General features: G+C 52.9%; 1 protein-coding gene across 3 annotated transcripts; it reads left to right on the top strand.

Moving 5' to 3' along the window:
- Positions 1 to 2,925: 2,925 nt before the first annotated feature.
- On the top strand, positions 2,926 to 13,846 carry PEX6 (peroxisomal biogenesis factor 6). 3 transcript variants are annotated; one of them, XM_010973762.3, is made up of 17 exons: positions 2,927 to 3,901; positions 5,592 to 5,755; positions 6,224 to 6,307; positions 8,730 to 8,832; positions 8,916 to 9,049; positions 9,691 to 9,802; positions 10,197 to 10,405; positions 10,773 to 10,968; positions 11,138 to 11,214; positions 11,362 to 11,494; positions 11,576 to 11,781; positions 11,918 to 11,979; positions 12,214 to 12,322; positions 12,612 to 12,728; positions 12,852 to 12,929; positions 13,074 to 13,213; positions 13,408 to 13,846. In XM_010973762.3, the coding sequence occupies exons 1-17, from the start codon at positions 3,020 to 3,022 to the stop codon at positions 13,542 to 13,544; spliced, it is 2,943 nt and encodes a 980-aa protein (XP_010972064.3). In that variant the 5' UTR covers positions 2,927 to 3,019; the 3' UTR covers positions 13,545 to 13,846. The 3 variants fall into 3 exon arrangements, with proteins under 3 accessions (XP_074204848.1, XP_010972064.3, XP_074204849.1); XM_074348747.1 differs by lacking the exon at positions 11,362 to 11,494 and having other exon boundaries at positions 2,926 to 3,901; positions 10,773 to 11,214; XM_074348748.1 differs by lacking the exons at positions 11,138 to 11,214; positions 11,362 to 11,494.
- Positions 13,847 to 13,947: the final 101 nt, after the last annotated feature.

The following is a 13,947-nucleotide window of genomic DNA, read 5'->3' as shown; positions in this document are numbered from 1 at the left end:
TAAAGGGGGTCGAGCTTAGCGTGGGAGGCGGGGGTCAGGGGAAACCCGGGTTTAGCACCAAGTGCCGCACTTAGGCGTCTGCTGTGCGTCGGCTTCGGCCATTCTTCGCAGCCCTTTCCCTTTCCCCACTGCTACTCCGCCCAGTCCGAACTGAAGGAAAGAAGCCCTAAAATGAAGGGTACCTTTTGTCATCAGGGTAACGTAGCACTAATTGCCTACGCAAAATTGGTGGAGAGAGTTCCCATAAGTCCTCGAGGGCATCTGTTTCCTAGGAAAGGCTGGAGGAGTTTCAAAGGGGAAGCCTGGCAGATCGGGACTGGGGTGAAATGAGATGAGAATCCCGAGTTTGTTGCAACTTTGGACAGAGGATCCCCTGTCCTACTGCAATGGGGCTAGGGAACCAGCTAGACCTGAGCACTTGCGAATGCAATGGAAATGCTACCTCATTATTGAGTGTCTGACGAAATGCATCCCTTACTCTCCACCCAGCCCAAGCCAGTGTCCTATGGATAAGATCAGTTCCTGCCCTCAAGGAGTTCACAGTCTGGTGAAGTTCACAGTGGTGTATAAGCAGATGATTAAGATACAATGTATTAAATTACACAAACCTCGAGGTGGCTGGAGTATGTTTCAGAAAGTCAACTCCAGTAGCCGATTGAAGAAACTGCAGAAGGCACAAGAATCTGCCTGTAGTCCTCGCAAAGGAGAGCAATGTTATAAAGCAGTGGCCATAGGCATGGAGAAGAAAGGACAAAATTGGGAAATGTGTAGAATCAACAGGATTTGGTGATTCATCGGATTGTGGGAAGGATGGTAAGGGAAAGGGAGGGGTCGAGGATGACTTCTGAAAGCCGTCAGAGATGTAGGAGGAAAATTGGTGTCATGATGGCAAAGGAAGTATAAAAGGATTGGTCAATAGTGTCAGGTTAATGCCAGAGAAAGGCTGAGTAAGATCAAGATCAAACAGTATCACCTATATTCTGCAGTTAAGAGGTTACAGGGGAATCTTTGCAGGAAAGTTTCAGAAGAGTGGAAGGAAAGTTATAGTGGGTTGAAGAGTAAGCAAGAGGCATGGAAGTAAAGGCAACAAATCAAGGCTCCTGGTTATCTTACAGAAGTAATATTTGGCTTTCAATAACTAATGATAGGGGCAGGGTATAACTCAGTGGTAGAGAGAAGCTTAGTGTGCACAAGGTCCTAGGTTCAATCCCCAGTACCTCTATTAAAATAAATAAGTAAATAAATAAACCTAATTACCTACCCCCCAAAATATTAAAAAAAAGAAAAAAACTAATGACAATTTCAAGGTAATGCAGAGTGGACAGCATGCCAACCATTATTTGCTGGGGGAAGAGCCTGGGAGGAAAGGATGTTTATTTGTGGACGAATATTTGTGTCTGTCTGTATGGGTGCTGACCTAAGCAGGATACCAGATGTATTTACCCATTCCCAAGGCCTCAAGGAGCACTATAGCCCTGAGGCCTGGATCTTGCCTGCTACTGTGTAAAGCAGTCATATCCTCTTTGGACCCACCCCATCATCCTCCAGGTCCTTGTTCCCTCTGAGAGGCAGGGAACTGAGCCACAGAGTTTAGAACTACCAAACGGGAACTTCCATCCTTGTGAATTCAGGTATGTTCTTGCATGCTGTTTTAAAGATATGGAACTGGTTGGGGAGTGGGGTGGCGTATAGCTCAGTGGTATAGCACATGCTTAGTATACACAAGGTCCTGGGTTCAACCCCAGTACCTCCATTAAAAAAAAAGAAAGAGAAAAAGAAAAAATTTTAATAAATTAATTTTTTTTAAAGATGTGAAACTGGGCAATTTCAGGTTTAGGACTAAAGGTACCTCCAGAAACTATAATCAAACATTTAAAAAATATTTTCTTGTCTCTCTAAGGATAGAAATATCTTATAACATGAAAATATAATATTCACCTCTCAAATTTTCAGGAAATTTTCAGGAATACATAATGTACAAAGTAGAAGACTGCCTCAAGATGAAGGAAAGGAGAAATTTGGGCAATAGTTGGAAGAGAATGCAAGGTCCAGAAAGAGTAGACTGCCACCAATCAAACCATTGATTCTAAATGCAAGTATATTGTTAATAACTGGAAGTGTGACCAACCAGTGTCCAAGTAGAAGACAAGGATGTACTCTAAGTAACAGCACAGACGGGAAGAAAGCTGTTGGTTTTGTACTCATAACTGAAGCCTTGAACCCTTCTCTTCTGCCTGCTCTGCTGCCCACCCCTCTCTAGGATGGAAACAGGAATGGGTCTCCAGTCTGCAAGGATTGGTGGGGGGAGAGCAGCCAGTTTTGGAGAGATGAAAATGCAAAGCTGCTTTGTCTTCACTTCAAATTTGGTGGGAGTAGATTGAACAGGACAATAAACAGGACAAGAAACGCTGGAACGTGGGTTTTGTGTAGAATGTGTTGAAACAGGTGTGGCAGCACCAAGCATTTCAGGGCTACATGAATCACATATAGTTATTCAGCCAGCAACCACTACATATCCATAAGCATGTCTGAGACAGTTTTATAATCCTACCACTCCCTCGTGCAATCTTCCTCACAACCCCCAAACCTAAGTGCCTACAGTTCCACAGAGTGGACTCCTTCCTAAACACTCCACAGCTCCCAGCAGGGGGTCAGGTTTAGTTCAGGGGGCACTGACCATTCATTGATCATTCAATAAACTGTTAAGTACATGCTATGGGGCAGGCTAGTTGACAGGACGTTACTCCCCGAGCAGGCGCGGAAGGTAAATCTCTGTAAACACGTCTCAAAGGGCGCGTGTGTAACTGCAGCGATCGCCTTACTGCCATCGAGGTATCACGCTGATCAGTCCAAGGTGCAGCTCACCCTCCAGGATCATGCTTCGTGTACCGTACGCCCCGCCTACTTCCCTCGTTCCTCCCCCGGCGGAAGCGGAAGAGGTGTGTTTGTCGCCTGGACGGCTGACTCTAAGGCTTCGGAAGCCGCGCTCCTTCACGGTGCTTGTTGGTCTACTGTCACCATGGCGCTGGCAGTCTTGCGGGTGCTGGACCCCTTCCCGACCGAGACACCCCCGTTGGCGGTGCTGCTGCCGCCCGGGGGCCCTTGGCCTGCGGCGGGGCTGGGCCTGGTGCTGGCTCTGCGACCTGCAGGGGAGAGCCCGGCAGGGCCGGCGCTGCTAGTGGCGGCCCTGGAGGCGCCGGCCGCGGGCACCGAAGAGCAGGGACCCGGGCCCCCGCAGCTGCTGGTTAGCCGCGCGCTGCTGCGGCTCCTGGCCCTGGGATCCGGAGCGTGGGTGCGGGCGCGGCCTGTGCGGCGGCCCCCAGCCCTGGGCTGGGCGCTGCTTGGCACCTCGTCGGGACCCGGACTCGGACAGCGAGTCGGACCGTTGCTGGTGAGGCGCGGAGAGGCCCTGCCAGTTCCCGGACCGCGGGTGCTGGAGACGCGGCCGGCGTTACAAGGGCTGCTGGGCCCAGGGACACGGCTAGCTGTGACAGAGCTCCGTGGGCGGGCCAAACTGGGTCCGGAGACTGAGGACTGCAGCCGGCCCCCTCCCCCGCCCGTAGTGTCCTCCTTCGCGGCTTGCGGCACAGTCCGACGACTCCGGGGAGTTCTGGGAGGGACTGGCGATTCACTGGGAGTGAGCCGGAGCTGCCTTCGTACCCTCGGCCTCTTCCAGGGCGAATGGGTGTGGGTGACCCGGGCCGGAGAGACATCGAACACTTCCCTGCCACACTTGGCCACAGTGCAGGTCCTAGAGCCTCGCTGGGACCTTTCTGAAAGGCTGGGACCCAGCTCCGGACAGCTGGGAGAGCCCCTCGCTGACGGACTGGCCCTCGTGCCTGCCACTCTGGCTTTTAATCTCGGCTGTGATCCCCTGGAAGTGGGAGAGCTCAGAATTCAGGTAGGATACAGGACTGAGGTCAGGAATGCTTCCTCCTCCTTATCCCCTCTTCTTTGAACTGAGTGGGAGGACCAGTGCCGTAGAATTTAGGTCTCTTTCTCCTTAGATCTTGGGCTTTCTCTTTAAGACCTCTTAACTTTATTCATTCTCTACAATTAAAATATGTTGGTGGTGCATGAGAAGGACTTTCACTATTCAGGTGAAAGGTGAGAGTCACAGTCAAATTACCACCAGATGTATAATCTGCTAAATCTAATCAGTTTGTTGAAACGCTGCAGTGTATCCAGCATTGTGCAGAGTAGCATGGAGGATGATACCTCAGTGCTTTCACTCATGCTTATCCTTGACTCAAGTTCCTTCCTATTCTTCTAGCCTCCTCTGTTAAAATCCTACCATCCTTTTCTTTAAGACCCATCTAAGGATGCCACCCCCTGCTCAAAGCCTTACGTAATCTCACCAACACAAATTTAACATTACTTCCTATAACATTTTGTGCCTTTCAGAGAGCATTTGTTTTATTCTGTCTTGTTAATTGTGTAATCCAACCCCCAGTTATATATTGTAAATTCCTTGAAGGGAAAGGCTCTTTATTATCTTTATTGCTTGGTGTTTAATTTTAATATTTTAGTAAATATATCCAAGAGAAGTTTTTGCTTTCTGCCTTTTAGGAACTTACTTCAAGAAGATAATTGAGGGGAAGGGGGAAGGGTATAGCTCAGTGGTAGAACGCATCCTTAGCGTGCACGAGGTCCTGGACTCAATTCCCAGTACCACCGTTAAAAAAGTAAAATAAATAAATAAACCTAATTACCTACCTCCCCCTCAAAAAGATATTTTAAAAAAATGTTTAATAAAAAGTATTTTAAAAAAAGATTTGGAGGAACAAATATAGTCTAATGTTTAATTAAGCACCTAGATATATGGTTTAGGCCTGCAGTGTCCAATATGGAAGCCACTAGCCACTTAGTGGCTCTTTAAATCAGTTGAAACTAAAGTTAAAAGTTCAGTTCTTTGGTTACATGGTCACATGTCAAGTGCTCAATAGCCACTTGTAAATATAGAACATTTCTATTAGTGTAGAAAGTTCTATTAGGTAATGCTGGCACAGCCAGTTAGTGCTGTGGATGTCAAGAAGAGATACAAAATATGCATGAATGGGAGCCATGTGTGTTTCCTTCTGACTGGAGGAAAAATGCTGGAGAACTCAGGCTGGAACTCATTCAGCTGACCCAACCTTTTCAGCTTCAATGAGATCACACCCTTTAACTACAGCCTGAATTCAAAGGGTCCCCACTAATGTCCAGTTAATATTCCCAATGGCTGCCTGGTAATGGTTACCACGTTCTCCTCACCCAGTAGCTGCCTGGTGTCACTTAAAGGATTTGTGGGAATTACATGTCTTTACCATTTCACTGGCTCTGGGCTAACATGAAGGTTTCACAGAACAGTTATCTTTACTGGTGAACTTTTTGGAGCTAGAGTCAGAAAAGTCACAGTCAAAAATCTCTTCCTGGTGCTCATTAGGATAGGTTTCTGTTTTCTAAACAGGTATTCAGCTCTGCTGCCTTGGGTATCAAGCCTTGTGGTTATGGGAAGGATAAAGGATGAAAGTAGAAACATTGATTGCTGAGAGATTGGGCAGAGCCTGACTCCTTGGGAGAAGGTTGTAAGTAGTGGATTTCTCTAATAGAGGTACGTGGAGGGCTCCAGCACCTCTGAAGACAAAGGAAGCTGCTCCGTGCTGCCTGGGCCTCCGTTTGCCAAGGAGTTACACATCGAAATTGTGTCCTCTCCTCACTACAGCACTCACGGAAATTACGACCACGTTCTTTACCGGCACTTTCAGACACCCAGGTTAGCTACTTACCCCTTTCAGGAGGATAGCATCTTGTTGCTCCTCTCTTATCCCATGCCTTGGATTCAGGTACCACAGAGCCTCTGATTTTAAAAAGCCATATTTTAAGGCAACATTGTGGCTAGAAGCCTCTTGGTGTGCCAGGCAGACAGCAGAAGAGAAGTCTGGACCATGAGGTGAATCCGGACATTCTAAACTGAGAAACCACTCTGATTTGAAAAGGCCCCCAGAAAGCTGGGATCCTACTTGGCCCCTCTCTGGTCTTGGGTCCCCTTTCTAGACTCTCTGCCATCTCCCCCAGCTCATTCTAGGTCGGACTTGTTCTCTGGACAACTGCTTGAGATCTCTGGGTGGGCAGGAGGCTCCTAAGAAATAGTCTGCATCTTGGGGGTGGGCATGCGGGGATGTGTCAGGCCTGTGCTCTTGACTCCCATTGTGAGCTGACCAGGGCCACTGCTGTGTTACAGGGCAGTCCAGAAAGGGGATGTTCTGTGCGTGCCAACAGTTGGGCAAGTGGAGATCCTGGAAGGAAGCCCAGAGAAACTGCCCAGGTACGCAGCTGCCTCCTGTCCTACAGCTGGGATTCTTGACCTGGGTGCGGGAGTCCTACGACCCACTCCCCTCAAGTTGAATGGAATAATTTTGTGCATAGGAATATGTTGTGGTTGTCATGTACATTTTCCTAGAGAGACGGTACATTCTTCAGGTTCTCAGATAGACATGTGACTGAAAGAAGATTAAGAACCCCTGCGTGCTGACTTTGGGAGGTGTTTATCCCTAAATTGATCGGTGGTCCTAGGTAAAGTAAAGCATTAAGAATAGTTGAATGGCCTAGACCAAGGAGGGATTCCTTGCTTTCCATTCTCAGCCAGTGCTGTTTGGGTCAGGATTTGGGCCACACCTCCCATACACTCAGCATGAGGAGACCCAGGCCTTGATTTCTGCCCTAATGGAGGAAGTGTGCACATGCTGCTTTTCAACCCTTTCTCCCAAGGCAGGGGAGGGAGGGATTGCTGCTGTCCTTGAGAGCCCTTCTCTCTTTCCTTATCTTCAACCAAGAACAAGAAATAGAGCATAACTGAGACAAGGACCCAAAACAAAGAGTCCAACCTTTCTCCTCCTGTTGACTCTGACCACAGAGGTTCGGTGTAAAATGGTGAGGCAAAGAATTCAGATGCTACTTTGGCCTTTTGTGAAGGGAGAGAATGTGTACCCCCAAACCCCAGGACTGATTTCCTGTGGTGATTTACTAGGAGAAGGCAGCTGGTAGGCAACACTAACCTGACTTTCAGGGAACTCTCAGTGAGGTGGTGGGGCCAGCCTGCAGGAACTTGGGCATAAGAGTCCTGTTGTGCCCAAGGACTCTGGCCGAGCCAGCCTGGGTCCTCTGCCGAGAGAGAAGCCTTGTCTGGAGCTCCTGATTTGTCCTTGGTCAACATTCAGGGCTTGGTTCTGGCTAGTGCTCAATCTCCCCAGTCGCAAGGCTGTGGTACCCATCTGGCTCTCAGGAACACAGCCCAGTGTTCCCCAGCAGTGTCCAGATAATGTTCCAGAGGTCCGGCCCGTGTACTCACTGAGGTGGTCCATCCACTCTGCAGGAAAGGGAGAGGGGTGTCTCCCTGTCCCCTCCCCCTCCCAGGGCTGGTCCTCCTTGGATTCTACTGCTCTCCCTGGGCACTCTGACTCAATGTTCAGCCTGACTGAGAGTCTAGGTTAGGGACCCACCCGTCATTTATTTACAGTGAATAACAACAGGACAGTTTTCTTTATGTTCTAATTTTTACCACAATCACTGTCTACCGTCATAGTTTCACGAGTTTCCTAATACTAACCTGGTAGGCTTCCCCTCTACCTGGAGGAATTTACACCCTGACTGGACCTTAATTAGGCCCAGGCTCTGTTATTGCCTTGCTGCCTAAGGATTAAAGAGGGAGTAGTTCATCATATTTTCATTCGGAAAACTGGACTAGTAGCTGATATCTGCTACCCAGCCTCTGCCTCCTTAGTAGGTTGAGTAACACTAACTCCCTCTGACACAAGCCAGTGACTGCATAGCCCCGGTGATGGCTGGGAGCTTTTGAAAAATACACGTGCCTGTGTCCCACCCCAGATGTATTAGAGCAGAATCAGAGTGAGGCTGGGGCCTGTGCAGTCTTCTTATTTTTTTCAAAAGAAGGAAATTTTAATTTTTTAATTGAGATATTCATGCACCCAAAAATTCATGCTTTTAAAGTGTACAATTTAGTGGTTTTTAGTATATTCACAAGGTTGTACAGTCAGTGCCACTAATTCCAGAACATTTTCATCACCCCCAAAAGAAATCTCCATCCAGTGGCAGTCACTCCCTGTTCCCTCCTTCCCTCAGCCACTGGCAACCACTAACCTACTGAATGGAATCATCCAATATGTGAGAGATGTTGGTTTTTTAAAGTTTCACAGATAATTCTAATGTGCGGCCAAAACAGAGAATCATGAATCATTAAATGTCATTATTATCTGCTTGCGATGAGGTCTTGTGGATTATTGAATAAGAGCTAAGGGGCCTCTTTCCTCTGAGGTTTTGGGCAGCCTTGGCGGGTATGTTTTTTGTGGGAGAGACTGTAATCTGAAGCCAGTGAAAGTGGTCAGATGGTCACTGCTTGGTGCGGCAGTGGTTTCTCCCATTGCAGCAGGTGGGTAGGCCATTTACTTGGAGAAACCCACCCTCAAATGATGTTGTCATGAGGGATACAGAGGACCCACATAGCTCCCGCTCTCAAAATGCATGTGATCCAATCAGGGAGATAAGAAAGACTGCCTGTTTTTCTTCTGCCCCCTCCTTCTTCCCCACCTCCACCATGTCTGGGGGCATTTATTTGCACTTCTCTTGAGTTTGTCCCTGCAGTGGAGCGCTGATTGAGACCTCCACCTTGTCCGTGGAGAGTGGTGTGTGTGGGCTCTGGACCCAGGGTTCATTGGGCCTCTTGCTTGCAGGTGGCGGGAGATGTTTTTTAAAGTGAAGAAAACAGTTGGGGAAGCTCCGGACGGGCCAATCAGCGCCTACTTGGCTACCACCACCCATACCTCTTTGTACTTGGTGAGGCCCCAGTGGTGGGAGTAGACCTGGAAAAGGATCAGAAAGGACTTCCAGAGACTAAAGCTTCCTCCCACCTTCCACAGGTAGGTTCTACCCTGAGCCTCGTTCCAAGACTCCCTTCAGGGGAGTCCACTCCCTGGAGCAGCTTGTCTCCTCCAGGCCTGGAGGCCTTGGTGACCGAGCTCTGTGCTGTCCTGAAGCCTCGTCTCCAGCCAGGGTGAGTGACCACAGGCTCAGGGTGTGAGAAAAGCCTGCTCAGAACATCCCTGGAGGGGCACCAGGCCAGACAAGTACTCCTAATGCCCTGGCCAGAGTGGGATTGGATGGACCTCTCTCAAACCATTAGGCCCAGGCCACTAGCCCATATCCTGTCTAGAAGCAAATTCCCAGGCCCCTTTCCTGGGACAACCTCCACCCTCCAAACTTAGCTATGGAGGAAGGATCTCTACCAGAGACATCTGTCTCGGAGAGTGCCCTTCCCCTTGGGGAGCCCACTAGCCATCCTGACCTTCACCACCCTGGCCCTAAGAGACACAGGTCCTCATACCACTGGTCTAAGTATAGCTACAGACCCCTCCCTAATTCCTCTCAATATAATCCAGACCAGAGAGAACCAGATAGAAAGAGGCTTTACTGATGACAAAAGGGAGTCTCAACTGCTGGATACGCTCTCTGCTCCTGCCCAAGTACCACAGGTGGTGTGGGAAATATGGCCTCACCATGTGGTGACAGCCCTGGGGGGAGGGGTGCCTCAAGGAAGGTGTCTGCTTTCTCGATCCGAGGTTCCCTGTGTTCCTGGGGAGTCTCACTCACTTTTGGGCAGAGTGGAGGAAACAGATGTCTATTCTCTGGTTGCAGGGGTACCCTGCTGACAGGAACTAGCAGTGTCCTTCTCCAGGGTCCCCCGGGCAGCGGGAAGACCACTGCAGTCACTGCTGCCTGCAGCCGCCTTGGGCTCCACTTACTGAAGGTGAGGGTCCCCAGAGAGCAGACCCCAACTGTGTCTCCTCCCCAGCCGGCCCCTCCCTCTCCCTCTGCCCGCCCCTCCCAGCCCCTCCTCCCCGGGATACTAGCTGGGCCCCACCACCTTAGCCTAGTGGGCCAGTGGGTCAGGCATGGTCCCATGATGCTGAGCTGTACTGACAGATGCTCTCAAGAAGGAGGGGGTTTCAAGTTGTTGGCAAACAGTCCAGGGAATGAGATTAGGGCAAAAAAGAGTTAGGATTTGGCTAGTGTTACCTTCTTCCCGCATTCCTGCCCTCCCAAAAAGAGATGGCCTGCACCTTCTTCTGACTCCTCCCCCATTCTCCTGCCCCAGTCACCCTTGCCCCTTGCTCACAGGCCCATTGGGACCCCCTCCCCAGGTGCCCTGCTCCAGCCTCTGTGCAGATAGTAGTGGGGCTGTGGAGACAAAACTGCAGGCCACCTTCTCCTGGGCCCGGCGCTGCCGGCCTGTGGTTCTGTTGCTGACAGCTGTGGACCTGCTGGGCCGGGATCGGGATGGGCTAGGTGAGGATGCCCGTGTGGTGGCCACGCTGCGCCGCCTCCTCTTGGATGAAGACCCCCTCACCAGGTATCGGACAGCACTGGGCCTGTTAAGGGGTGTGGCGCAGCTTCCTGCCTCTCTTCAGCCTTCGCCCTCTCTTCCCCATTCCTTGGTGGCTTCTCAGACATGTCGCCCATCTGGCTGCTCTCCAGACAGCCCTGAGATGAGGGTTCCCAGAGGGAGGAGGATGCGGCCCCTGGTATTTCTTGGGGGACACTAGGTCGGAGTAAAAGAACAGCCTCTACCTTCACTGAGCTCCCTGTGTGAGGGGGAGCCCCACCCAGGATGCTCTGGGGCTCTCATCTCCCTGTCCCATCCCAGCACCACCATCCTCCCTGCCCTCCTGTGCCAGCAGGCCCCCTTCTCGCCCTCAGTGCCCACTCCCTGTCTGCAGCTGCCCTCCCCTGATGGTTGTGGCCACCACCAGCCGGGCCCAGGACCTCCCTGCGGACGTGCACACAGCGTTTCCTCACGAGCTGAAGGTGCCCGTGCTGTCAGAGGGGCAGCGGCTCAGCATCCTGCAGGCCCTCACTGCCCACCTCCCCCTGGGCCAAGAGGTGAACCTGGCCCAGCTGGCCCGGCGGTGTGCAGTGAGTACCGAGGCGGGGTGCAGGCCTCCCTGCACTCCTTGTTGGGGGAACTTGTCCTGCTGCCCTGCAAGTCAGGGTAGAAAACCCCGAGGCATTGGCATTGGGCCTCTGTTCCAGCTGGGTTCCTGCTGGCTGTGCCCTGCTCATGCGTTCTCTCCCGTGGTTCCAGGGCTTTGTGGTGGGGGATCTCTATGCCCTTTTGACCCACAGCAGCCGGGCAGCCTGCACCAGGATCAAGAACTCAGGGTAAGGAAATGGGGCACAGGAGGGGTGAGGCAGCCAGAGGTGGTGCAGGTGGCAGGGCTGGTGAGGAAGGGAGGAGGGCAAGGACCCTGATGGGGAGGAGGCCTTACATCAGGCCCTCCAGAGGCCTCCCTGGGTTTTTCTTGGCAGTTCTGGAGGTGGCTTGAGTGAGGAGGATGAGGGGGAGCTGTGTGCTGCTGGCTGTCCTCTCCTGGCTGAGGACTTTGGGCAGGCGCTGGAGCAGCTGCAGTCAGCTCACTCCCAGGCCGTTGGAGCCCCCAAGGTAGACACTCCAGGTCCTTGGAGGCGGGGCCACAGGTCCCTCCACCAGTGTGTCCCCAACCGTGCCCTTTCCATCTGCTAGATCCCCTCAGTGTCCTGGCATGATGTGGGCGGGCTGCAGGAGGTGAAGAAGGAGATTCTGGAGACCATTCAGCTCCCTCTGGAGCACCCTGAGCTGCTGAGCCTGGGCCTGAGGCGCTCAGGCCTTCTGCTCCACGGGCCCCCTGGCACCGGCAAGACCCTGCTGGCCAAGGCAGTAGCCACCGAGTGCAGCCTTACCTTCCTCAGGTGGCAAGGGGGCCCTAAAGGGAGGGCTGGTGGACTGGGGGCCGCAGCAGGCCAGGGAGCAGGAGGGGTTGGCCTGGAGGTCAGTTGTGTGTTTCTGCATCTGCCGAGTCTCACCCTCTCCCATCCTCTCCCTTAGCGTGAAGGGGCCCGAGCTCATCAACATGTATGTGGGCCAAAGTGAGGAGAATGTACGGGAAGGTGAGTGAGCTGTGAGGGGAAGGGCTGAAAGCCAACCCCAGTGGCCCCTGTGCCGCCCCCATCCTCAGGCTGCTCATGGTCACTGCTAGTCTTCCTCTCCACAAGTCAGGATCCTGCCCAGCAGGGCCTAGTACCTGAAGTGCTAGTGATGAATTGTCAAACCTGGGTTTCCCTCCTCATCTCCTGACTTCACATCCCACTGAGCCTCCCCATCTTGGGGCTCATCTCTCTCAGTGTTTGCCAGGGCCAGGGCCGCGGCTCCATGCATTATCTTCTTTGATGAACTGGACTCCTTGGCCCCAAGCCGGGGGCGAAGTGGAGACTCTGGAGGTGTGATGGACAGGTAGGGGTCTGAGACAGGATGGAGTCTGGGGTGCAGGACAGAGGGATGTGAGACAGGTTGCACTAGTCTTTGGAGCCCAAAGAGTTTCTGCCCTTCCAGTTCTGAGACAGTATAATGGAAACTAAAAGGGGCCGTGGAGTTGGGTGTGGAATGCTGAGGAGAATGGGGGCCTGCATGGAAGGGTACACGGGGTATGACTGAGCAGGGGGCCCTGTGGAGAAGGCCTGCAAGGAGGGAAACACAGGCAGGAGGGAGGCTGAGGATGCGTCAAGCACTTCCTCCTTTGCAGGGTGGTGTCTCAGCTCCTGGCTGAGCTGGATGGGCTTCACAGCACTCAGGATGTGTTTGTGATCGGAGCCACCAACAGACCAGACCTCCTGGACCCTGCCCTTCTGCGGCCCGGCAGGTGCACACCCCTTACCTCTCATCTCCACCAGGACCATTTGGGCCTGTCCCTTGACCCCCATCCTGTGCCTCTCCACCCTCATGCTGGGCTCCCTGCCACTTATGCCCACGTATCTCCCTACAGATTTGACAAGCTGGTGTTCGTGGGGGTGAGCGAGGACCGCGCCTCTCAGCTCCGTGTTCTGAGTGCTATCACGCGCAAGTATGCCCTTTTGGGGGGGATTCCTGAAGGGCTGGAGCCTCAGGATGGTTAGGGGATGAGTGTGGAATAAGCTGGTCAGGGATGCTGGTTGATGGGGGAGGGGATGCCAGGTAAAACTCTGTCTTTCCTGTTTCCCCACAACAGATTCAGGCTAGAGCCCTCTGTGAGCCTGGTGGACGTGCTGGACCACTGCCCTCCCCAGCTGACAGGCGCAGACCTCTACTCCCTGTGCTCCGATGCCATGACAGCTGCCCTCAAACGCAGGGTTCGGGACCTGGAGGAAGGTGAGCCACTTGCCAGCCCCAGAGGTTAGCCAAAAACCTAGTGGGCACCAGGCCCAGTTCTGGATTTCAGTGGAGGGACTGTGGACCATTAGGGACTCTGGGCAAGAAGGTGCCTACCCAGGCGCTCCCCTGCTCGGGCGCAGACCACAGCCTCTGTGCCCCAGCTGGGTCTCACCTACTCTCGTCACCCCCAGGCCTGGAGCCCGGGAGCTCCGCACTGCTGCTCACCATGGAGGACCTGCTGCAGGCCGCGGCCCGGCTGCAGCCCTCAGTCAGCGAGCAGGAGCTGCTCCGCTACAAGCGCATCCAGCGCAAGTTTGCCGCCTGCTAGGAGCCTCCTCGGCCTGGGACCCTGCCCACCCTGGGTAGCTCCAGAGACCTGAGAGAGCAAAGGCTGTTTCTCAGGCTGCTGCCATCAACCCACCTGACGGCTGCCTGCCCCTGGGAGATCCCCTGGGTGCCAAGTGGCATCAGGAGCCCCAGGAGAGCTCAGGGGCATCCCCTCCTGCCCTCCAGGCCAGTTCCAAGATTAAGGCTCTCTGCTCAGGAGAAGAGGTGGGGCCTGGAGCTCTGGGGATGGGGCCCTGAGAGAGCCCCTTCTGTGGCTGAAAATAAAGTGTATGCTGCCCCCTGCTGGTGGTGTGGTCTGAAAGGTTGGAGTAGGGAGGAGCAAGGCTGTGGAGGAGTAAACCCAGGGGTGGGCAGGTGGGTACCACAGAAGCCTGATCCTTACG

This window comes from Camelus bactrianus, chromosome 20 (genome assembly GCF_048773025.1).
Source record: "Camelus bactrianus isolate YW-2024 breed Bactrian camel chromosome 20, ASM4877302v1, whole genome shotgun sequence".
Taxonomy (NCBI): Eukaryota; Metazoa; Chordata; class Mammalia; order Artiodactyla; family Camelidae; genus Camelus; species Camelus bactrianus.
This window is presented reverse-complemented; position numbering and strand designations above follow the sequence as displayed.